This window comes from Nanorana parkeri, unplaced genomic scaffold, assembly GCF_000935625.1.
Source record: "Nanorana parkeri isolate BGI_ZX_2015 unplaced genomic scaffold, ASM93562v1 scaffold396, whole genome shotgun sequence".
Taxonomy (NCBI): Eukaryota; Metazoa; Chordata; class Amphibia; order Anura; family Dicroglossidae; genus Nanorana; species Nanorana parkeri.
Window position 1 is genome coordinate 70,496 of NW_017306664.1, and position 24,703 is coordinate 95,198.

The window sequence follows — 24,703 nt, forward strand, 5'->3', positions numbered from 1 at the left end:
TATATATACTGTTTCCTGTCTTGTACTCCAATGTAGAAATGTGGCACTTCGTAACTCTGCCTCCCTGTCTGATTTTAAAGCAAGATATCTGATGGCTAAACCCGTTAGCCATATATATTTTCAAAAGCAAATAAGTTAATTTACTCCAAATGGAAGTGTCTGCTCCCTTGGTAAGACCCATATCAACCTTGTGGGTAACCATGCACATATTTAGCCTCTCCGGGCTCTGCTCCTTGTATGTAATGCATGAATCTAAGTCAATGATAATGGGATAAACCAACTGCTTTCACATCACCGTTACCATGAACATCTACCATCTCAAGCTACTGACTATAAGACAACCTTCTCCCCACCTGAACAGCATTGTTTTCCCACCAAATGCTTCTGTAACTGCCCGCAGTTGAGCTCATCTACACACAAAAGATATGGATGGGGTGCTGTCCTTTTCCTTTAGCACATTAACATTTTTCGTATTTAATTGTTCAGATTTTTTTTTTTACTGATTTCCAAATAACTCATCAAGTTCCTGCATCCACTCATCTCCTGGCCCCCTGCTCATAATTGAGTCTACAAGGTCTGTGCCATCTGGTAGACCTGGAAAGGGTCCAGTGCTGGAATCTGTGTAGCTGTATGACATGTCTTGATTCCTGTCATATGCCTGACTCTGGTTACTCTGAGGAAAGTTTGCAGTGGATAATTGCTGTGGTGGAGCCTGATTAAATCCTGTCATGTTAGGGACTCCAGGGTTCATGCCAGGTATCATTTGTCTTTGCTGATTGGTGCCTTGCCCAGGTAATGATGGCATCATCTGTCTGCTCATTGCAGGGTTTAGGGCTCTTACTGCTCCCGTACTGTCAACAACAGTCTGGCCCATCCCTTGCTGAAAATGCTGTTTGCTTATCCTTGACTGTCCAGGCTGCATTGAATAAACAGATCCATTGTTATAAGCCCCCATATCACCGCTAGTTCTCATGCCTTGTAATCCACGTTGGGTCCAATTTTGTGCACTCTGCGGTAACGATGTCATCATGTTTTGAAGTCTTGGAGCCTGAGATCTGGTCATGGGTTGACCAACAGGTCCTTTCATTTGTTGATGTTGTGGCATCACAGAGTTTACAAGCATATTCTGACTAAATCCCCCAACCATGCCCAATGCTTGCCCAGAACTGGGTTGCCGTGGACCCTGCACAGCACCATGGCCCATGCTTAAGTTTTGGTTTGGGTGCTGCATTATTTGGTTTACTCCTGCGTTCATGGCATAGATTCCCGGCTGACTTGATGATGTGTTGCTATAGGGAGCCATTCCCAACTCAGGCTGGAGAGGGCCGGAGGGCATTGTTCCTGGGTTTTGTGAAGGACCCATGGGCATCATACCAGTGTTCTGGGCCATCATCCGAGATGCTCTCATATTCTGAAGTGCTGCTTGGTTTCGAGCAACTGCAATGTCTTGTGGCGACCCTGTATAAAGAAGAATCAAAGAAGACATGAAACATTTGCATTGCTTTATGTATATCAACATTATTTTTAACTCACTTTACTGAATTAAGCATTGGAATCCTGCAAATGCAGGACTATTGAAATGTCATTGCATGACTACTAATCAATGTTCTATCAATAACACCATATGAGAGAGTACACTGAATTCTGAATAACAGTGAGACCATTAATCTGAAGTGCAAGATGTCTTAACAGTCAAGGAGGAAGGGGAAGGTAAAAATCAATATAATAGGAAAATTGCCTGCTGTGCCAGCCTTATGATGTGTAGTCAGACATGTTTAACCTTGTTCAATACAGAATCAGCTGAAATCTATAGGAGGGTCTCAGTGACCGGGTTTATTGATTGTTGTAATACCAGCATATCTCTCCGTTCTTGCCTATTTTGAAGCAGCATTAAGATGAAGACCAATCTCATCCTTAGGATGAGCTCACATTATTCTATTTGGATTTGTGCACCCTGTGAGATTGTTCTGCAAACAAACACTGTCCGAATTATTTAGAAGCATTGATATAAATTGGATCATATTTCTCTTTACATGTGTGGTCAATTTAAATGAAACTTACATGCATGCCATTAAAAAGCTTCTGACCAGAGGGAAGGCAAACTTCTGCAGTTACAGTTTACAGGTACCTAGAGCCTTGGTTCTCAACTTGTGGGTCGTGACCCAAAAGTGGGTCGCGACCTAGAGTTTAGTGGGTCGCCACATACCTTCTACCTTTGTAGGCGAGAGGCTCCTCAGCTTCCCCCCAGCGCAGCACTGTCATTTCTTGTGCCAGGCAGCCATTCATAAGCTGCTCGACGCTGAGTGTCAGGTTGAGGTGGGGTGGGCTGGAGCTATAGCTACGAGGAAGCTCCATACATACATTGCTTACAGCTCCCTCATGTGTTCTGTGGACGTGCCTTGACCGGAGTGACGTCACATTCTGGCTCCCGGCACCTCTACAGAGTTTGCAAGGGAGCTGTACAAGCAATGCACATATGGATGGAGCTCCATCACAGCACATAAGCCAACACTGGACCCCAGGCTAAGGATCCACTCCAGTTCTGGAGTGAAACTAAGGTAGGGAGACGTATATGTGTGGTTGAGATTGTGTCTGTGGTTGTTTGTGTGTAGGTTAGTGTTTTTGAGGGCCCCTCCACACTAGCACAGTGCGCTCATCGACCAGTCCTGTGCAATTAACACATGGTACCACGCAATCGCTCCTACGACGTGTTCTGGTGTGGGACGTGCGTTGCATTGCCATTCGTTTGAATGGTACACCAAACACACCTCCCACCCACAGTTCAATCACCAGAACGCGTGGTACCGCAATGCCGTGAGCTCCATTGCAGTACGACTTGGGTAGCGACTTAATGACCAAGGACAAATGTGGGTCCTGAGGTTACACAGGTTGAGAACCACTGACCTAGAGGAACCTCCCAAACCACCCAGCCATGGCCAAAGTCCAGATGGTTCTAACAAAGACAAGTTCCAACACTTCAAGGTAATGTCAGAGCTTGCAGCTAAGCCCTGCTTACCACACATTCCTATTGTCATATCATTATGATAGACATCCTTTGGCCAGCAAGACTGTGCAGAAAGTAAAATAGGAAGGGCAAGTTTTAAACTATTGGGAAATGCTCAAGTTTTGCCTGTCAGAATGGCTTAAGATACGGTCATGATTGAAAGGTTATGGAGGTATGTGCAGGTGCCTGCACTTCATACATGGAGCAGTTTGCCCTCCGAATCCCCAGTGACAAAATTGCTTAATGGCTACCATATTGAGAAGATGTATACACAAAACCAGATTTTGGAAGGAAATGTTTTCTGTAAGTATTCTGACTAGCATTTATATCTAAGGGCTCAAACAGTTAACTTTGAAGAAACACAGCTAGACACCCACTGCATCTCTCAGTTCTGACGTAGGTTGGAATCTGCAGGATTTGCAGAGTCATATTTTAACCGGTTTTGTATTGTATGCTTTCATGGGGTGCAAACAAACAGTGGATTTTAGCCACATGCTCTGTATAAGTCAACCCTTGGGTTGTTATGTGTCATGGATAATTCTTTAAAAAGATTTCCTTGCCATAACTATAAACTTTGTTTCTCTACAGCTGGGAGTTTCAGTGTTTCTGTCAAACCTTGTGTGTTTGTAACTGGTATACACTGAGTGGCCAGATTATTATGACAACCCCATCAGTACTTCGTTGGGCCACGAGATGACTCCACCAGATGACTTTGTTGGGCCGCCTCGTGACTCCACGAGATGTTGAAAGGAATCTGACACTGCACTGTTGCCCTTCTGTTGTCTTGTACCAGTCTTGCCACTCTCCGTTCTGCCCTAACATTGACTAGTCGCTGAAGGCCACAATTCGCACGTTCAGACCCAGATTTTCGGCTGACAGTCCAGTCTTTAAACACTTTAACAACAGCTGCTCTTGAACATTTAACGAATTCTGCTGTTTTGCTGATGCTCGCTCCATGGCTCCGAGCGCCAACAATCATTCAACGTCAAAGGCTGTTAAATCGCGTTGTTTACCCATATCTTCTACTAAATCACTTCTACTGTCGTGGTAAACAACCTGCTTCCCTATTTATAATGGTCTGGCCCTCTAGCAACTACAGCACGAAATTATAGCTAATTATAGCTAATTTGCCTACAAATGTCAGGTGGTTATAATAATCTGGCCACTCAGTGTGTACTCCATAATATAAAATAAATTATATATGCAACAGGGTCAGTGGGAACCAATCATAATAGCCACAGCAGGTGTGCAGACCTAGTAGCTCAAGTGCACTGATCTCAAACTGTTAGGAGGTTTAACTGTCCACTGAAAAATCAGCTTTGGGTGGACTGACCCTTTAATTCAAGTATCGGTTTTTATTGCTCATCCCTGCAATATACACAAAAATATAAATATATCAAACCAGTACAACCAGTTTAGCAATTAACTGACTGATGAATTCCTGCTGTTGTGTAAAAGTAAGTTAGTGATAATTTGGGGGCATTGTGGGATTTCTCTAGTGATCTGTTCACAGTCAGCTCCTTCACCTTTTTCATATACGTGTTGGGTAGGAGAGTGTTTAATGTGTCAGACATAAAACTGTGGTGATTGAAGGCTCTGTCCTAGCATCTCTGTGTGGCATGAAGATATAGGTAGAGCAGCAGGCTTTATCATGACATGATGAATTATTATTATACAGCGGCTGGAAAGACCTGATCTGTGCAGTAATCCCTTCGGCAGCTAAGAGGTCAGGAGCATCAATCTTGGCTTTACTGTCTCCAGATTGCTGAATGTGTGCGACATGAAGTCAAGATAACTTACACGGGGAGCAGGTACAGGTGTTATGGCTCTGGCAGTGTAATATCTCTGAAGTCAGTGTCAGGCTAGGCTAGGTATATTAATACTGTTCTGTCTTTGCTTTGCTGAAGGATGCAGCCAACCAATAGACTTTAACCTAAGCTCTTTCTTGTAGGGGAATGCTACTAGAAATAAAATGCAAGAGAACTGTAAGGATAAGACAGCATTTTTCAACTATACGTACAATACTTTTTACTCTGAAACCAAACAAAATACAGAGCTGTCAGATAATTAAAATAGATCTCTAATTAAAATTTCTGTTCTAGTTTTGGATGCAGTGAGGTAGGGTTACAACTCTGTAACTGTAAGTTTTTCTTTTATTATTATTTGTGTCCTTGCTGGAGAGAGTCACTCTCATTTTCCTCCTGATGACCTTGGTTAACAAGACAAAAAATTAGGACATGCAGTTTTCACCAAAACTGAAGAAAAATGGAAATCTACCATTTGAGACAAGCCAAACACAGGATTTTCCCTCACTTCCCTTTTTATGTTCAGGACAGAAAGTGAGTGTGCATCACCCCAGTGGGGTCACAGACAGCAATCAAAATGTGACAGTAGTCCTCCTCTGTCCAGAAAAAAAAAGTTGTTGCCGGAGTTTCATTTTACACATTGTAGGTTTTCTGTATAAATGCCATAGCAAATATCATGACCCTAAACAGGAAAAGTCTTACGGTACTCCCCAACACCAGTCCCAGTTGAATGTATTCCCCTAAAGTTTCCCATTTTTAAGACTGACTAAATACCTAAAGATTTTTACTCTTCATTCTGGGGATGGTTTATCAAAACAGGAGGAAAGGATAATGGACATTCAACTTATAAAATGTCCCAGCATAGACTCAAGGAACAATAGCTTTTGTGTTTGTACTTTTTGTACTTCTAATGCCCAGAGGAAGTTATAACTTACCTTGAAATTGGCTGACTTGCTGCACTCCGTACGGATTCCTCTGTTGCTGAAGATGCTGTCTATTCATGTGTGGTTGCTGTAACTGCTGTGGAAAGCAGAGAGAGATGGTAAATAGGATAACACATTGTGGTTCTGAGTCTGACTTGTCCTATACTTAAAGTAAAACAGAAGCCAAGAAGTATTTTTTAGTTTTGAATAGAGTAAGGAAGAGTTAGCTGTCAACTGTGTACCGCCAAGCCCTTGGTCCTATTGGGGAGATTTTTTTCACTTCCTGTCCGTTATCCACAACAGGAAGTGATGACTTTAAAGTAAGGGAAATACCTGGTGGTCAGGAGGGTCACTACAAAATTTCCCAGATTCTCCTGTTCTCGTGACCACCCAAAATGTATGATTTTCTGTCAATATCAGTAATAACGGTGACCAGGACAAACAGGGAAGGAGAATCTCCCTAATGTGGAAACAGAGAGCAATACAGAACTTTAAAGGGGTTTTAATCCCACGCCACCCTATCCAAAACTACAAACAAAATGGCTTCAGTTGCACTTTAAAAGGGCTGATTGGCAGAAAACCATGATATTCATGGACAAACCTTTTCTCTCCCTCTTACTGCATATGTGGCAGTAAATGGAGAACTGGGTTATCTCTATATTGCCCTTCTGAAAATATTAGCTGGCTTTAGGATTCTCTGAATCACTGACCTGGACCAAATATACAAGTACAGAATTACTTCACTCTGACTTTCTAATCAACACATTAATGTCTAAAAGTAGCCAATAACAACCAGGCAAATAGCTTTTTTGTGAAGGAGATCAGTAATAGCAACCTCCATATTTTGCAGTGCAAAGCAGAACTTTAATGCCCCATTCCCCTGCAGTACATTTCTTTCTCTTTCTCACTGCTTTATTCATCCACGGTCAGAGAAAGATGATCTTGTGTAAAATCCATGGTGCTCCAGTTGGAAGCTTAGACGGGGCTGAGTACTCTTCCTGTCCCCATGTAACCATGCTGGGGTAACTGCCGACCCCCAGGATGGCTGGTGGAGAGGGGGCATTAAAGGAGAACTATGGAGTTAAGGCTTTTTCCCATTAGTTCTCCTTAGGGTAACGGGAGGACACAAACTAGCGTCCTCCCATCACCATAGGCTCAGTATACCGCGAGCTGTAGCTCGCGGTATACTGAGACACCGCAGTATACCGCGAGCTGCTGCTCGCGGTATACCGAAAACAAAAATGTGTTTTTTTTTAGTTTAACATGGGCTTTCAGTGCGTTCCAGGTATTTGCATGTGTTTTTGATGCGTTTGCATGCGTTCCAGAGCAGGTAAAATAGGGCTTGCTGCAGTTTTTTCACCTGCTCTGGACCTGCTCTGGAACTGCACGCTGCGATGTGAACTGGAGCAAAAAATACCATAGGAATACATTAGACGCAGTTTTGATCCGGTCTGCAACTGCTTTGCTCTGCACCTGCTCCGTGCTTGGTGTGAACAAGGCCTGACGGTCTCATTGTCACAGGTCGGCTAGAACTATGAGGTGAGTAAAAAGCACCCACCTCATAGTTCTCCTTTAAACCAAACCTGTTAAGTGGAACATAGGACTTAAATGACTTGTGGTATTGCTAGGGTCTACCATGGCCTGCCAATATGATTGTTCATACTCATTTGTATGGCTTTCATTAAGAGATCATTTTAAGCAGTCAAACATACAGCACCTAATAATGAGTGAATATTATATTGTTAACTATATAAAAGAACAAATATAGGTGACTGCAGGCAATGCTAAAAAAAAGTGCAATGTATATTAAAACACTGGTAGTATAATTGTTTAAAAAATCAGACTGGCTATGGAACGTTATGAGCCACAGGTCAGTCAAAAACTCCTACATTGCACAACTAACCCAAATGTTTTCCGGCCTTGGAAGTTGGGGTGTGTAGTAGATAAAGGGCATAGGGAGCACTTATGTTGTTTCATTGTCCAATTAGGCCAAAACAAGAAGCTGTGATACAGGAAGGCTCTATATCATGATGTACGCATATGTCAACCATGTTTCACTGAAATTCTGCTTTTGTAGCAGTCACAATATATGATGATGTTTTATATAGTTTGCCAGGCAATTCACAGAAGTGTTTATATTTAGTGTGAGCCATACATTAACATTACCACCTACATTATTTCAGTCATGACTATTTATACATTGAACATATTGGAACAAACACAGTTCAGGGACTGCGTTTTCACTTACAGCTGAACCAAATACACAGCTTTGTAATTGTGTAGCCACGCTTATGATCTAGGCACCCCTGCTAGACTACACAGGTCCCCATTCTTTACTGCAGCAGCACAGTTTGGTCAAGACAGCTGGTTAAAATGCACTCCAGCCTGCTGATTGGGAAATGAGGCAGTAGCAGTACCGGGGGCGTAACCAGTAATCACAGGGTCCCATAGCAACATTTTTTATGGGGCCCGGTGATTTATAGTTAAGCCCACCTGATAACCCAAACAGCCCACCTGAGGGTGACCCTGCAGAGCCCACCATAGAGTACCTATGGTGGGCTCTGCAGGGTCTCAGGTGGGTGGTCAAGTCCTCTTACCTGTCTGCCCCGATCCTCCGCCTCCTTCTCCTGCACGATCGCGTGTGGGCCCCGCCTCCTCCGTCACTGGGCCCCACCTCCTCAATCGCTGGGCCCGCCTCCCCCATTGCGAAGACCTGCCTCCTCAATCGCTGGGCCCCGCCTCCTCCATCGCTGCCGATGACGGGCCCAGCCACCTCCTCCGAAGCTGCTTGTTGTCACCGACTCAGCAGCAGCTGTGAGGAGGAACGCGCCGCTGCACATGTGAATAGCGGCGCGTTCCTCCTCACAACCGCCAGTGACAGCCAGCAGTCTGAAATGCCATAGCGACCCAGGCGGCCAGCACGGCATCAGGAGGATGTCCTGGCCGGGCCCCCCTGTGCCCCGGGTCCTATAGCGGCCGCCTGGGTCGCTATGGTGATTGTTACGCCACTGAGCAGTACACTGATCGGGTCATGCTTTTGCTCTTTTCTCAGGCTTTGCTGCATGAGCGTGCAGCAAAGCCTGATTGGCTCCTAGCACTCCCTCTCCCTCTTTAAGTCTGGGTACTGTTCTAGTGAATTACAAGCCAAATGTAGATGCTTACACTATTTACATTTCAAATGCATTTAAAGGATCTCTTGCCAGAAATCTTGTGTTCTTCTAATGTCCTGTGAACTGAACTATAAAACATTGTAATCAGCCTTTCCAGCTATCTTCTGTGAACTACAAGGCAACTCCTCCCTTTGTAACAGAGATGAGAAAAGGGGAACGTGTTTGTAATCCACATCAGAAGCACAGCCTACGGTGACTACACTCCTCCATGGGTACAGTACAGTGAGTGAGCATTGTCACCCTAGGACAGGAAGCGTGTTACTGGCAGTATCACCAGGTGAAAATAAAAGGGAAAACCTGAAAAAAAATAAAACTAATACAGCTTCCACAACTAAGGACTGGTAAGCTGATATTTTAGGTTTACATTTGATTTCATTATTTCATTGTATGCAAAGCTACAAAATTGATATTTTCCACTATCTTCATGGAGATCATCCTTAAGAAAAACCCAAAGGCTGCCATTGCTAATCTCTCCTTGTGAAACCACTGACGGTCTGGCTGTCATGCTGCCCTTCTGGTTTTACATACATTATGCCGATAAGGATTTCTGACTTTTCTTTGCTTTTCATGATCTGCATTCTCGTTCCAGTTCAGTGACTCAGGAAGTACTGTAGCCAGAGTCTCAGGATAACAAATAGGTAACATACATTTTCAAAAAGTAGTCAGAAATGGCTGCCCCCTGTACTTCTTTCATGACAGGCTCACTTTAAGATATAGTACATGCAATTACTATATGAGGCTACTAGAGGGCACTGCTGCTTTACTTGAGTCGTGTCATGGTTGATCCTCATTTTTGATAACACTTTGATAGAAACATAAAAAACTTTGAATATTAGATCTTAAAATCCAGTTTCTAACTTCACTTGGTTATGAGAGGATGCGGAGCCTTCCCAAGGGTGTAATTTTTACTCTCATGTGTAAAAGAAAAGGATATAATGTAAAATAGAAGCCGTTAGTATACACACGAGTCAAGCCAGTGAGTGAAATGCAGCCCCATGTGAGGACAATGGAAAAATGCGGTGCCATTTATCAAATGAAAAGCAATTGTTCCTGACATGTGTATGTAAGCTACTGAGATACAGGGTCATCATCACTGCACCTGCTCAGCCAGTATATGTTGCTGCTGCTGTCTCTGCTCCCTGAGAAACTGCTGCTTCTGCTGCTCCATGGCGTGTAGCTGAGCCCTCTGTTCTATCAGCATCTGCTTCATCATAGCGGCTTGGGGCTGGCTGGTTATGAAGCCCGGTCCTCCAGGGTTTGCCGTGGCTCCTGGCACAGACTGCTGCATGGCACCAGCAGGCCTGGACATTGCAACTGGACTCTGCTCCTGCACACAAGAAAAAGTATTTCTCTGATTATTGTGTTATTTAATGAAATAACAACTATGTCACACTCTGATTGTACAAACCAATAAACATAATATATCCTAATGTATAAAGGAACATATTTTATGTATACATTGGTGAATGTTGGAATATATTGTACAAAATGGTGACTAGAATCATAGAGTGGTTGGATTGTTTTTTGTTACATCAGATTCATATTCATTCAGATTCATTTTTTACAACAGTCCCTCCGAAGAGTCAATGAGGCAGTCTATTCATACAGAACTGTTATGTGCATGGGGTAAGCTAGCAAAACATAGAAACATTATCTTTGGAAAGTACCAAGGATCACATTTAAAAAAAAACAAAAAAAAACTCTGGTAAATCCAAGGCACTGGATTCACTAACCTTAACTGCACATTCACCACATTTACATTATAAAGTGTCTCCCATTCTGCAGGACAGCCTGTTCCACATCAAAATGTCCCACATCCCCATGTGCTGCAAAGTGTGCTGACAAATAGGGGGCAGCACACAAGTTTCTGCAGCAACTTGGGGAAGTCTCCTCCCAACTCTTCTGGGTATGTAGTCCAATATGACTTTACAATGCATTAGGGTTGCACAGATACCAAGCACCATACTCGGTACAAGTATGTGTACAAGTACAGATACTTTTCCAGCTCCAAGACTAGACAAGAGAAAAATTCAAAAATTAGGAGGCAGCTGTCATTTGTAAGGAACACACGGAGCTCCTGGGATTTGTACATCTCTGTTTTAATGTATGATTTTGTTTTTATAAATATAAATAAAGGGATGCACAGATACCAGTTTTGCGAGTACGAGTACTGGTACTTGCTGAGTACTTACAAGTACGAGTACTGATACATTTTTGTTTATTGTCATGTGACAGTTTTTCTAAAACAATACAGACTAATGATTTCAGGACAGTGGTGGAGTGCCAGAGCCAGGTCCCAGCTGCAACCGCTGCAACCCTGGGAGTTCTCATGAAATTGCCAGGTATCTGCACTGGTACTCGAAAAGTATCTGTGCATCCCTACAATGCATGAATGGGACTTGAATTTGCTGCAAATGTTCAGTGAATCTTATAAAAAGCATATAGGATGTAGAAAGTTCTCATTTAGCACACAGTCTGATTGTCTGTCCTTAGAAACGGTCTTTTATCTTTAATAATTAAATATGATTAAGAAATATACTTTCCTCTCTAGCAATATTTATCTAACAATACTTGCCCTACAAATAAATAATATCACACATTCTTTTATATAAAGTTAGATTAGTCTATCAGTTTAATATTTTTCAATAGTATATTTCCCTTATTTTCTCTTACCACAAATATTCTACATACAACCTGCTTTTTACATTTTCTATATTACTTTTTACCCGATACAAATTTCTATTTAAAATATTATTTTCTTATAATTAAAAAAAGAAAGTTTAGTATACAGATAAGTGTGGTTGTATATGAACTGGTATAATTGTAACCCATCATACTGGCACTTTCCACAGGCTGCAGAGATGAGTTAAAATGCAGTTATATTTTAAATGTGATTTTTGGGAAATACATACATTCATAATGTGTACCATATGACACTACAGAGGTTGATAATGTAAGATAACGGGAATGTACAAAGTTTATTTAATCAGAAAAATATTAAATATTAAACTTACATATATATATATATTTTCCAGCCAGTAGATGGAGCATTAGGCTAGTTTTATGTTTCCAGTATCTTTGTCCCTTTGTTTAGAAATACCTGTTTACCAAGTACAGTAGCCCAAGCTGAAAATTTTGCACCCAAGTGAGTCAGAGCAGTGACTCATCCACCTTCCCCTTTCTCCAAAATCCCCCATTCAATGTTTCAATCATCAGACATTATGTTTGAAAGGATACAACTCTTTCTCTCTCTAGATTAGATAAACCAAAGAGCTGTGGAATTAACCTGCATACTTTTGGTATGTCATAGAGTAGGGCAAAGGTAGTGTGAAAATACATAAAATATTGCTTATTCTACAAAGATATTCTAAAATGAACAGATTTGTGTCATAGTGATATTTCAAACTAACTTTTTTTTTGTAATTAGTACGACACATCTTTTGTCTTGTAATCAGTCATTCAGTCTATTTCAATAGAGAAAAGAGACCACACTGAACATGGACCAGAGATAGCAAAGAGGAGAGTTGTCTGAGGAGATCAGAAAGAAAGGTTTAGACCAGAATGTCAAGGGTAAAGGTTATAAGACCATTTCCAAGCAGCTTAATGTTCCTGTGACTACAGTTGCCAATATTATTAAGAAGTTCATGGTCCATGGGACCTCCCTAGATGTGGCCACAAGAGGAAAATCAATGCCAGATTTAACAAAAGGATAGTGTGAATGGTAGACAAAGGCAAGGAAAACTTCAAAAGAGATACACGCTGAACTCCAAGGTACATCAATGTCTGATCACACCATTCCTTGTTTTTTGAGAGACGGTTGGCTCAAAATAAGAAGACCCAGGAGGACTCCACGGCTAAAGGAGAAAAATAACATAGCCAGACTCGAATTTGCTAAGATGCATATTGGCAAGCCCCGATGCTTCTGCTAGAATGTCCTTTTGGATGGATGAGACAAAACTGCAGTTTTTTTGGTCAAATCAGCTCTTTGTTCCAAGATGAAAACAATTTTAAAGAAAAGAACGAAGTGCCTACTGTGAGACATGGAGAAGGCTGTTATGTTTAAGGGCTGCTTTGCTGTGTCTGGTACCAGGTGCCTTCAATCTGTGCAGGGATAATGACCCAAAACACTCAGATAAAGCACTCAAAAAATTGTCTGAGAACAAAACACTGGACTATTCTGATGTGGCCATCTATGAGCCCTGATCAGAATCCTATAGAACATCTATGGGCAGAGCAGCAACATGAAGTCTGGAAATGGCACCCCTCAAACCATGGCTAGGCTAGTGCAGAAGTCTCAATAAGCCTACAGAAATCACTTGTTTGCAGTGATTTCCTCTAAAGATTGTGAAGCAAAATGTTAAGTTAAAGGTCCCATCATTTTTGTCCATGACATTTGTATTTGTTTTATAAATGAAAATATTCTGTGAATCAAAATCGAATTATTATTAAATACGAAATAAACAATAGCGGGTGGCAATGACTTTGGTCAGCTTTAAGTTATTTCAGAGAAAATTGTGAGTTCTTTTTTCATGGAAGGGTACCAACAAATTTGTCCCCGTTTCTATGTACACCAGCTTAAATTTGGCTCAAAAGCATTATAGTTTCCCTTTAAACAACATGCCTCTAGACATTTCATCCACTCTAGTCAGTCCTGAGTTCATTTCTGCACTAGATTAGTGAAAATTAAAATTGGACTGAGCTAAACTGATGCTGTAAATACAGAATTGTGAGTGCTAGCATCTATATTACTTTATGTTTAGGGTTACTTTGCTACATAGCATGGCGCATCTGCATTACCCCACATAGGTCTCCCCAAACATCTTCACTGAACTCTGGCGGATCCAATCAGGATTAATCAAGGGAAGCCTATTATGTGCAGAATAATAGTGGAGATTTCCTTGCATTAAAACTTCACTTGCTGGTAATTTGCTCGACAACCAACTTCAAATTAGTTCCAATATAACAAAGGATTGTGAAATGGTGAATTAAAGAGACCTTTGTCTAGGCTGTATTATTACATTTTTATCAGCCAAGGAGACAGCCTGTCATTTGAAGGCTGCTTATCTTTAATTTCCCAAGGGCACAACATCTACACTATATTATGGTTTTTAATCTAGCTGCAACTAGCTCCACTAGCTGGTCACATAGTTTACACATTTAAAATATGATCAGCCTTGAACAGGATGTCTAATGAAGAGGTGGCATAACCCCCACCAGCCATATATTTCAGTACTTATAGAAAAAAGTTCCTATTGATGCCCCCTCTGAACTGGTAATAAGTGAGCGTCTCCAACGTCACTCATTACGGCTGCTGCATAAGAAGAAAAAAAACTTTCAGTCTGTACATTTCCTGTGCCTGATCAGACTCAGAAGGCGGCATGTGTCATCTGGGCACTGATGAAGCTAAGTGATCCTTGTGGTGCCGGTGATGGATATATGAAGTGCTGCTAGGAATACAGAAATACGTCAGTCTTTCTATCTAGTAGTGACTCACTGTGGGCTTGTGAGCCATTTCTCTGGGATCAGTGCCGCATTAAGGCAATAGGAACGTTTCTTTCTTTTTTTGCACAGCACTCACACTGTACTGCTTAAGTTCCGCTGTATGAAATTAATAAGTATTATGAACTGATCATACCAGATACCTCTATCTTGATAGTGTTTCCGATGAGCTGATTACTAAAGGCATATTCCATCTAAAACTGGTATTTCCATTTTTGGTATATGATAGTGAGTTGAATCATCACTTTAAAGAGACCCTGTAATAAGGGCCATTTGAGCAAAGTAACACAGTCACTGGAAGCAGGCACCATAGAGTGTCTACTCCCACCTCGACATTAATTACTTTTAATACAGTATTTCTATTACTAGTGTTGGCCCTCGTTACTGGGTCATTGGAAGGAAATGAAACAACCAACAGGGTGAGTGAGGCCATGACAAATGAACATTAACTGGAACACAAGTGCAGAAAAACCCACTTACCAGAGCAAGATTGCCAGTGGGTGCCTTATGTCTTTGGAGTGTACCAACAGGTGAATATTACCTGCAGCTAACGTTTTCCCCTTTAAGGGCTCAATGACACCATCTGCGTTTGGGTAATGTGCCTTGTCATGGATGGTGACAGTTCACACCACTGCGTTCTGGTGGTGTGCACTTAAAAAAAAAAAATTAACATGCAGTACTTTTTTTAAGTACGCCACTGTACAGTGAGCCACTGTACAACCGCATCGCATCGCGGTGAGCCATGGAACTTAATCAAATTTCAATAAAGTTCTAACAAAAAAATAAGCAGACAGTGCGATGCGGCTCGATTGAGCGCATCAGCACTGTACAGGCACACATACACCAGTAGCCATGCAGTTGAGCGCAGCTGCTGGTGTGAACAAGCCTTGAGACAATGGGCTCTTTTAGTAATATGGGGCGATAAAACAGCGCTGTGCACATCAAACCAGATAGACATCAATCAGCATTAGTAGGATTAGGCTGCTGTTCCAACAGCTGATTCTTATTCAGTGCAATAAAGTACAATACATTTGCATTTGAGCTTTGTACGTCATCTTAATAAATCAGCTACAACGAAGGATGTGCAAAATGGTTTCCTATAATGATTATTCAGATTCTTATGCACGAAAGTTAGAATCTCAATGGCTGTACAGACAGTTCTTTCTTCAGACTCACATATGAGGCCCAGAAGCTTGATGTAATTAAAGCACTCTCCAAACGCTTAATAGTAATTACTTAAATAAAAGGCAGAGCACATTCTTTACAAGCACATTGCAGACAACATGCTTCCGCATATTAGTAAATGTTATAAAAGTCGAAATCAGCCAGGCAATAAATGACTGTATATGTTGATGAATACTGAATTAAAGTGACACTAAACTCTTAAAAATGCATTTAAGCCCCTTAACTATTAACAAAAATGTATCTTATTTGTGTATCACTCGGCTGTAGCACCACAAATCATCTCTGAATTGGTGCTGACGCTGTCCTTCATTCTGGAGGGTGGCTACTTTTGTTCCCCATGGTCTGTGTGTGTGTTGTAAAGTAGTCACCGCTCCAAGCTCTCTCCCGTGATAGCCTACAATCTCAATACAAATTAGGAAACTAAGATTGTAGTCCATCATTATAGAAAACTATCATTATAGAAATTAGTTTTCTATATGCCCCTTTTACACCACAACACTGGTGTGATGTGCGATGTGGTGCAGAAAACTACAGACGTGCTGAATTTCTCTGGAGCACAATGGATGGCACCAGAGGTCACTGCACCACACCGCAGCCCAACACACTGCTGTGCAGAGACCTGAGTGGAGTGTACACTTTGTACACTACCAATAAAGTTTAAAAAAAACACAAGGCACCACTGGTCACCAATACCACGCAGCGGACACTAGCTGCACATTAGAACGCTACATTTTACAATGCAGTTAGTGTGTACATTTCCATACATATACACATGGTGCTCATCCACACCATGTGCAGTGATCTGCATTTCTCAGCAGCCAAGCCCACATAGGTCATTGCAAGGGCATTGCATTTTTGGTTTTCTATGTGTCTCGTTCACACCATAACGATGTTGAGACACACGTCGAGGCGAGTTGTGCTAAAATGCAGCGTGCAAAGCACAGCAACTGAAGAAAAGAGAAACAAATCATAAAATACGATCATTATGATCAAATATCATTATTTTGTATATTTAAGGGAATAGGACTAAAAATGCTTGACAATAAAATGACACTGAAACGAATGCCAAATCACATAAAAATACATTTTTACACACCTATGCACGCATGCATTTTGGGACTTTGGGCGCCTAGCAGTGAGTTTTTATGTGCGGTATGGTGTGAAAGCAGCAATCTGCAGCCCTGCGAAAGCTGATAGACTGAGGATTGCTAAGCAGACACCGCATGGGTATACTATCAAGGCAACGGTTCAGATTCACATTTTCCTTTGTTACAAGGCACGCAGTACTTGGAGTCAACAACAATATTACATTTTTGAATTGCTGTCTTTGTGGTCACCTGGTCAAATACATCCTGCGAAAAGAAAAAAAAAATAAGAACAGGAATATGACATTTTGTGTTAATATCGCTGAACCTGGCACAATGTCAACCGCACATTACCAAGAGGTGGACGAGCATGATATTCAAGCTTTGAACCAGCAGATGGTGTTATCAGTCTGGTGCTGTGTGTCATTCCCCTCTCTGTGTGATAGCTGCACTCATTGCCCCCCCCCCCCCCCCCCCCCTCTTTCAACATCACCACCTTTTTCATTCCCTCCCCCATACTTGCAGATGGCTTAATCGTGACTACAGTTCCTCCCCAGCCCTCCAGCCCCCACAGTACGTCGGGGATAATGCTGCTAACGTACAACTAAGCAGTCAAGTGTGACAGCATAGAGCAGGTAGCCTGGCAACTGAGAGCATAATACTGAACAGATGGTGTGATGGACAGCACACACACATACACCAAAACACATTGGCCTGGAGTGAACAAATTAAAGAGGCTTGGTTAAAACTTAACATGCTTTATGGGTTCTTCTTCTGTCTTCAGCTCGCTTCTCCTTCTTTTTTTTTCTCTCTTAGCAATAAACAAAGCTTTCAGCTGGTGGCAGACGTGTGGCTGGTAGATATTGAACGAGATGCTTATCTATTAGTCTCATGTGCCATTGGAATGTGTCATTCTCATTGATGTTATTGGACCAATGTTACTTTGTTAGAAGAAGCACAGCTGTCACCATGAGATGAAGAAAGCATCACTGCTGCCCAAACCCATGCTTCGCCATGCACAGATCATCCCGATTTGCATTATTACGTAGTTCATTATATAAGAGATGGGAGGGCACACCTAAAGTGGAAGATGAGGTGGTTTTCAGAACATCAAGACGACGAATGGCCTGGACAGGGTGAGACAGCATGTGACGAGGAGCGCTTTGTCACATTGTCACTCAGGGGTTAACCCATGCAATGCTCCGCTGTTGTAAGAGATGCTTGAATTGGTCTCACAACTTGCGGTTATGGTTAGACTATGGTTAGCCTGTGTGAAAATGTCATTTTTCTGCATGTCAGTTCATAGAGCGGGCATCCTAAGACAACCTTTCAATCAGTAAACATGAGAACGCTTTTACCAGCCAAAGGATTTATAATTCTTTTCAGCCAGTCATGTGATTTAGACAATCTTGCCAGACAACAAAGCCAAGACCTGGGTTATCTGTAACCTACACTGCAACCTATTACAGGACCTGCTCCAGCCTTTGAGTGGACAGTAAAGGAACAGTGACACCCAAATGAGGTCATCGCTATGTAGGGTTGCCACCTTTTCTTTCAGCAAAACCTGAACACTCAATCGACGTACGGAAATTTTGGGGGGAGAATGAGTCGCGGCTTATTCATATGTAAATAGCGCCACCCATTCATAAGTTAATATCACAGTCAAGACTATTTTCAGTGGGGGGCCAGTAGCCTCTATCTTAAATTTGTTTGGTTGCCCCTGCCTGCTTGACATCATGTGTCCGGGTGTCCGGGTTTCAGCTGCCATGAAACCCAGACACAGCATTCAAGGACCTGGACTGCCCGAGTGAATCCCGGATAGGCGGCAACCCTATGCCTTTGTCCTTCACTCTGGTAAGCATGCTTAGGGGCCTATTTATGAAAAATCCCTATAGCTTATTGGTTCAGTGAAACTGCAGGTACACTCTTTCTGTGCTCATTAACGAGCTGCTGTGAGATTGTATGTCCTTAGTGTAGTTTATCTTTATGTTGAATCTTCTTCTATAAGTTCAATTCCACAGAACAGAGTGAATGTAGAAAATATCACATCATGACTACTACATGGCACTAATGAACATAGGAAATAAATACATGTTAGTAATGAGGCACAATTTAAGAGAGCACAGGACGAAATGAGCATGTAAATGTAACTATTGCTATCCCCGTAGTATCAATGGTTACATTTATATGCTCATTCCCTCCAGCCATCTTTACAATTGCAGTATTCTTTCTACTTACTAATACAGTAAACTCTGTTATCCGGTATTCAACCAACCAGAACTCTCATCTCACCAGAAAAACAATTCTGTGTACTCACTGTTCTGCTGATCTGCATCCTGGAAACGATTGTGCGCCTATTTGTCTTAATTTGTTTTAAGCGTGTCTATTTGTCTTAATTTTCTTTTAACTTACTATATTTCAATATTAATATGAAGTCAATACAGAGTTTATGTTATTGTATGGTAAACTATGGGGTATGGCATAGTTAGACCTATTTTTAATAGTAACTCTCAAGCAACCAGAATCTACTAATCCCTGTGGATGTCGGATAACGGGGAGTTTACTGTATGTATTTATTTCCTATGGTCCTTTGCTCCATCTAGTGGCCACAATGCAGTATTACCCCATTCACTGTGTTCTGTATGAATATGGCTATTGAAGAACATTTGATCATTTGCCCCATTCTCACAACAGCTGCTTAACTTGCACAGAAGGAGTTTACATGCAGTTTCGCTGGTGAATAAGCTATGTGATTTTTTTTTATAAATAGACTTAGTGTTATACTGATAGCATTATGTAAAGCAATATAGCAATAGAGCTCCCAGTCTGGGTGCATGCTGAACATCCATACTCGGTAACAGAGGCTAACTAAGGTTTACTACACACACAGGGAGTGATGAGTTTTTTCAACTGAAACTACAAAAGTTACAGAATGAGCAGCTCCACTTCCTTCCCTGCACTGCTATAAACCTGCATGGTTTGCTGTGTAAAACCCACACACAATGGGATCCATTTATTGCGTGTTTTTCTGGCAGTTTTAGGTAGCTTTTTGTTTAATACAAGAACACCTGACAGAGATAGTGACGGCGCCACAGAAAACATCTCATTATGAGGGCTTGTTCACCTCAGATCCAGACCAGATCTGGATGCATTCCTGTATATGCATCCTGTGTTTGCCGTGTTTTTGCTGCATTCTGTTTTTTTCTTAGCCTAAAATGGCCTTTCAGGTGTGCTTCAGTGCATTCCAGAGCGTTTGTATGCATTTGCATTGTGTTTTGGTGCATTCCAGAGCAGAAAAAATAGAGCATGCAGCAGTTTTTCCACATACACTGGAACTGAACACTGTGGTGTGAACAAGAGCCCAAAATATCATTGGAATACATGGGATGCGTTTTTGATGCATTCTTAAACTGCTCTGCTCTGCATCTGCTTCGCACTTGGTGTGAGCTAGCTCTTAGTGTTCACTTGAAGATTGTGCCTCTTCTTGTATCTTAATACCATAAAGATTCACATAGCATAAACATTATGCATGTTGTATATAAGATACCATGACCTCTGCTTGATGCGGGAAACAGCTTTTAATCGTCAGTCACCTGGACAGAGCACTGCTCCAATTTGAACTTTCTTCCTGCATGTGAGTGGGCACACTGGTCAAGGAAAGCAGCATCTCTTTTGCCTTTTCCAACTCACAAGCAGAAAAAAATGTTTGTTAATCAATATATAATTTCTGACATACAATATATCAATACTGATGATCTGTGGGTCTGATATTTATAGCTTTTGCAGGGCTCATGCTGGATGAGTCAACAGGAATAACAAGTTGCCTTTGATATGTAATTCATCTCATATCTCCTTTGTATAACAATTTGCTGTATACATTAGAAGGTGGTCGTTTAACACTTCTGTGTACAAACTGTAATTCCACTTTAAGGGAAAGTCCACTTAAAACAAATATATCAGGTATAGCTAGGCCTTGGTGGTCAGAATATTTTACTAGGGGACCTGTCAAAACTCCTTACTAGAGTTCCAGACTCTCCACTCCTCTTGCTGCTCTGTTAAGTAAAGTCGGGTATACACAGTGGCCGAACAACCACCATAACGACCCAGGCGGCCGCTACGGGGCCCGGGGCACTGGGGGGCCCGGCCAGGACATCCCCCTGATGCCGTGCGGGCCGCCTGGGTCACTATGGCATCTCAGGCTCCTGGCTGTCACTGGCGGCTGTGAGGAGAATGCGCCGCTGTTCACATCACTGACAACCTGTCAGTGATGTGTGCAGCGACGCGTTCCTCCTCAAAGCCGCTGCTGAGTTAGTGACAGCCAGCAGCTGCGGAAGAGGAGGCTGAGCCCAGCGCCAGCAGTCAAGGAGGAGGCGGGGCCAATTGACAAAGGAGGAGGGGGCCACCAGCGACCTTGGAGGAGGAGGAGGCGGACGGTGGATCGGGGTAAGAGGGTTTGACCAGCCCACCTGAGACCCTGCAGAGCCCACCATAGAGAGTCTATGGTGGGCTCTGCAGGGCCACTCTCAGGTGGGCTGTTTGGGTTATCAGGCGGGCGTAACTAGAAATTACAGGGCCCCATACAACATGTGACTTCTAGTTACGCCCCTGGGTATACACGTGTCTATTTTTTCATTCAACCTGCTAGCTGAACGGAAAAAAAGAACAGATTCCTCCATCAATGCTTACAAACATGGATGAAAGAATCCCCTGCTGGCTGCTGTCAGACTACCCTAACGGAGGTGGCAGCTCATTGGCTGCCAGCTCCATTCGGGCTGAGAATTTTTCAACCCTCCTCTTTTGATCAGCTAATCGAGGGATGCTGGGCAGAAGAGTGTTGACAGCGGCACTCACTGTACAAATTTTAGTCGTTTCATAAGGAACTGGGCGAAATTCGTACCTTCTGTACCCTACTTTAGATGAATGAAAACAGGATCAATATCAAAGGTAGTTGGCTACCCGGTGTGAACATATTATCTGCATATCTGCTGCTCTAACAGACACTAGGTCCCATCAGCATCAGGCAGGGAACTCACAATTTCAAAGAGGGAAAGGTAGCACAGTAAATTCACCCGTCTCCATCCCAAATCCCACAAATCAGAGGATTATTCCTTGTTTCATGTGGGTGGAGCCATGCAATCACATATCACACATCCAGAAGGGCTGGTGTACATGTAGTGTAAATATCACCTAATATTATAGAGCCATTTATTCCAAACTGTATACAACTGTTTCAGGGTATTTGGCCATCATCAGTGCAGTGTTTGGCAACCATGGCCTTTATGGTGTAGGGCATGGATAGGTAACCTTGGCACTCCAGCTGTGGTGAAACTACAACATGTATCTGGGAGTCATGGCTGTCAGTCTTGCAATGCCCCATGGGATTTATAGTTACACAACAGCTGGAGTGCCCACCCCTGGAGTAGTTCTTGTGACCCAACAAGCCAATATAACCATACAGCCTTCGGGGAGAAGGGACTAAAGCAAATAAAAAGCCCTTCAACCAAATCAGTGTGTAGCACAGTAAAGCCTTCCTAAAACATTAGGTATTCCCTACCACACATCCCAAAATGAGAGGATTCTTCCCCATTTCAGTGAGTGGAACCATGCAAATCATTCCTTTATTTATTGATTGATTATTGGTATTTGTATAGCACTTTACATAGTGTACATGCACATCAGTCCCTGCCCTCAAGAAGCTTACAGTCCCTATTTTACATGTATACATACAAACATACTAGGGCCGATTAAAGGTGCCCATACACTGCACGATTATTAGGCAATAATTGCGGAAAATCCCGCGATCGTACAATAATCGTGCAGCGTATGGAAGGCGTGCGACCGTTTCTACGTACGTTTTTTACATTACTTTACAACCCTCGCAAGACAAAAGTCTTGCGAGGGTTGTAAAGTGTATGGCCACCTTTAGACAGGAGCCAATTAACCATCCAGCATCTTTGGATTGTGGGAGGAAATCGGAGTACCCCGAGGAAACTCATGCAAGCACATGGAGAACATGCACACTCCATGCAGATAGTGTCCTTTGACCTGTGGAAGGGGAAACTGGTGAGATACTGCATCCCTCTTATTTCCTTTATCAGAAACTAATGGGAAGATGGGTGCAGAAAATCTCACTGCTGGACCTCCTAATGAATGTAATAAAGCGTTCTGATTCAACCTGTGCGCATCTACCTAAACATCAACTTTGGGTGGATCGACCCTTTAAAAAATTGCTCATGCGCTGTCTGTAGCACATAAACAACCAGTGATGTCTGTTGTCTTCAGAACACTGCATCCTACATAATAACAATAATAAAGCCCAAGCACACTGAATGGCACAATGCAATAAGGAAAACAAACAGAAAATGAATAACAATACATGAATATACACAGAGACAGAGCCAAGCGGACCCCGTCTGCCCCGGTAATCACTGAATCAACCAAGAGCTGATTGCCACAAACTAATGTCATCCTGAGGGACCAAATGACATTATTCTCCAGTGTGGTAAATACACTGTGAACGTTTATAGAGATTGATCGCATCTTTCAGCAACATTTTGTGTGTGCGTGTTGGGGGGTATAATCAGATGAAAGTCAATGTCTGGTAGAATATAACAGCTCTGGGCTGGAATGGATAATATCTCTGTGTTTATAGACTGCATCCAGGAAGAGATCTGGTGTGCTTCACATCATAGAAGACCTCTGATATTACCTTCTTCCTTACTGACACATCAAATTCCATCAATGGGATCAACAACATTATCCTTCTTAACAGGACTGGGATGCTTGGAGTCGGGTGTGAAGTTTTTTTTTAAGTGTAGGGTTTGTGACAACAACCACGTCTCATCGATTACATAATTGTGAAGATTATGGAGGAAACAATCCATGGGTTAGAAGTCTGCACTGATCCCCATTATTTTAATTTGATAGTAAGGAGAGATCAGGGAGTACCGTCACCGTGGTTCACAGATTATGATGTGCATGTAAGGTAAGAAGAGGATAAGAATCCACACAAATAGCATAAAGCTGAACTCCTGGCAAACAGCTACCTGTCCAGATAATTTGTACTGATGTCCATCTAGTCTTGGGACTTGCCTAGCTCTGCCGCACAGTGCAGCCCTGTCTAGCAGGCAAGGAGATCTGATCTTTCCGCTATAGTTTCACTTTCATATACAGGTCACCTTCCCACCATCACCCTGTCACTGGACAGCAAAAGGACAAGAAACACACTGATAAGCTCATCTGTCACTTTGTTCTCTTCTCCCATCAGCATGGCTCCCTGCACTGACTGGCTCCTTGAGCTGCTCTTTCCTCCCCCCTCTGAGCTCTGCTATATAGACTACAGTTGACTGCACTAAGTGATAACAGGTACACTGCTTGCATTTACAAATTACATTTAATTATGTAATAATGGCTATAGAGCTGCATTATTTGTTCATTTTATACCAGCCTGGAGCTCAGCTTTGACTTGAGATCCTGGAATTTTACGTTCAATTGATTTCAGTATTAGAAACTGATGTATGTACAGAATGCCATCCGTTTAAATGGGATCAGTGCATGATATATGAACAGATGATGCCAGTAGAAAAGACAAAGGGCATGTGTGCACACAGGGCCATTTCTACAATGAGGCAGCATGAGACGGTTGCCTCAGACGGAATCTCATTGGACCACATGGGGGCTTTTAGGAACCTGTGAAGCTCTGGCCAGCATCCTGTGCAGCTCACTGGCGTCACTGGTTGCTAGGAGCTGAGCGGGATGCTCTGGCTGATGTCCCGGCCAGCTCCTGGCAACCAGTGACATCAGCAAGCTGAGTGGGGCATTGGTCAGAACGTGACTCAATGAGATGCTGTCTGAGGCAACTGTCTACACACATGCCCTTTGCCTTTTGTAATGTCATCATCTGTTAATATATCATGTACTGATTCCATTTAAATCCCCCCTCTCAGAAACGAGCATCCACCACTAACACACCAACTCCAACTGGGACTGCCTCCTCCCCCCTGGTAACCAGTGTCCACCGCCAACACCCCCC

The 24,703-nt window shown here is 42.5% G+C and overlaps 1 protein-coding gene across 1 annotated transcript in view; it reads right to left on the reverse strand.

Annotated features, from left to right (window-relative positions):
• Positions 1–19: 19 nt before the first annotated feature.
• The window catches only part of MAML3 (mastermind like transcriptional coactivator 3), a 334,403-nt gene continuing 309,719 nt past the window's right edge, over positions 20–24,703 (reverse strand). The window contains exons 4-6 of the mRNA XM_018559451.1: positions 10,002–10,229; positions 5,745–5,829; positions 20–1,458 (exon numbers count right to left, since the gene is read on the reverse strand). Of these exons, the coding sequence (XP_018414953.1) occupies positions 497–1,458; positions 5,745–5,829; positions 10,002–10,229 (1,275 nt within the window). The 3' untranslated portion in view covers positions 20–496. The remainder of the gene's footprint in view (positions 1,459–5,744; positions 5,830–10,001; positions 10,230–24,703) is intronic.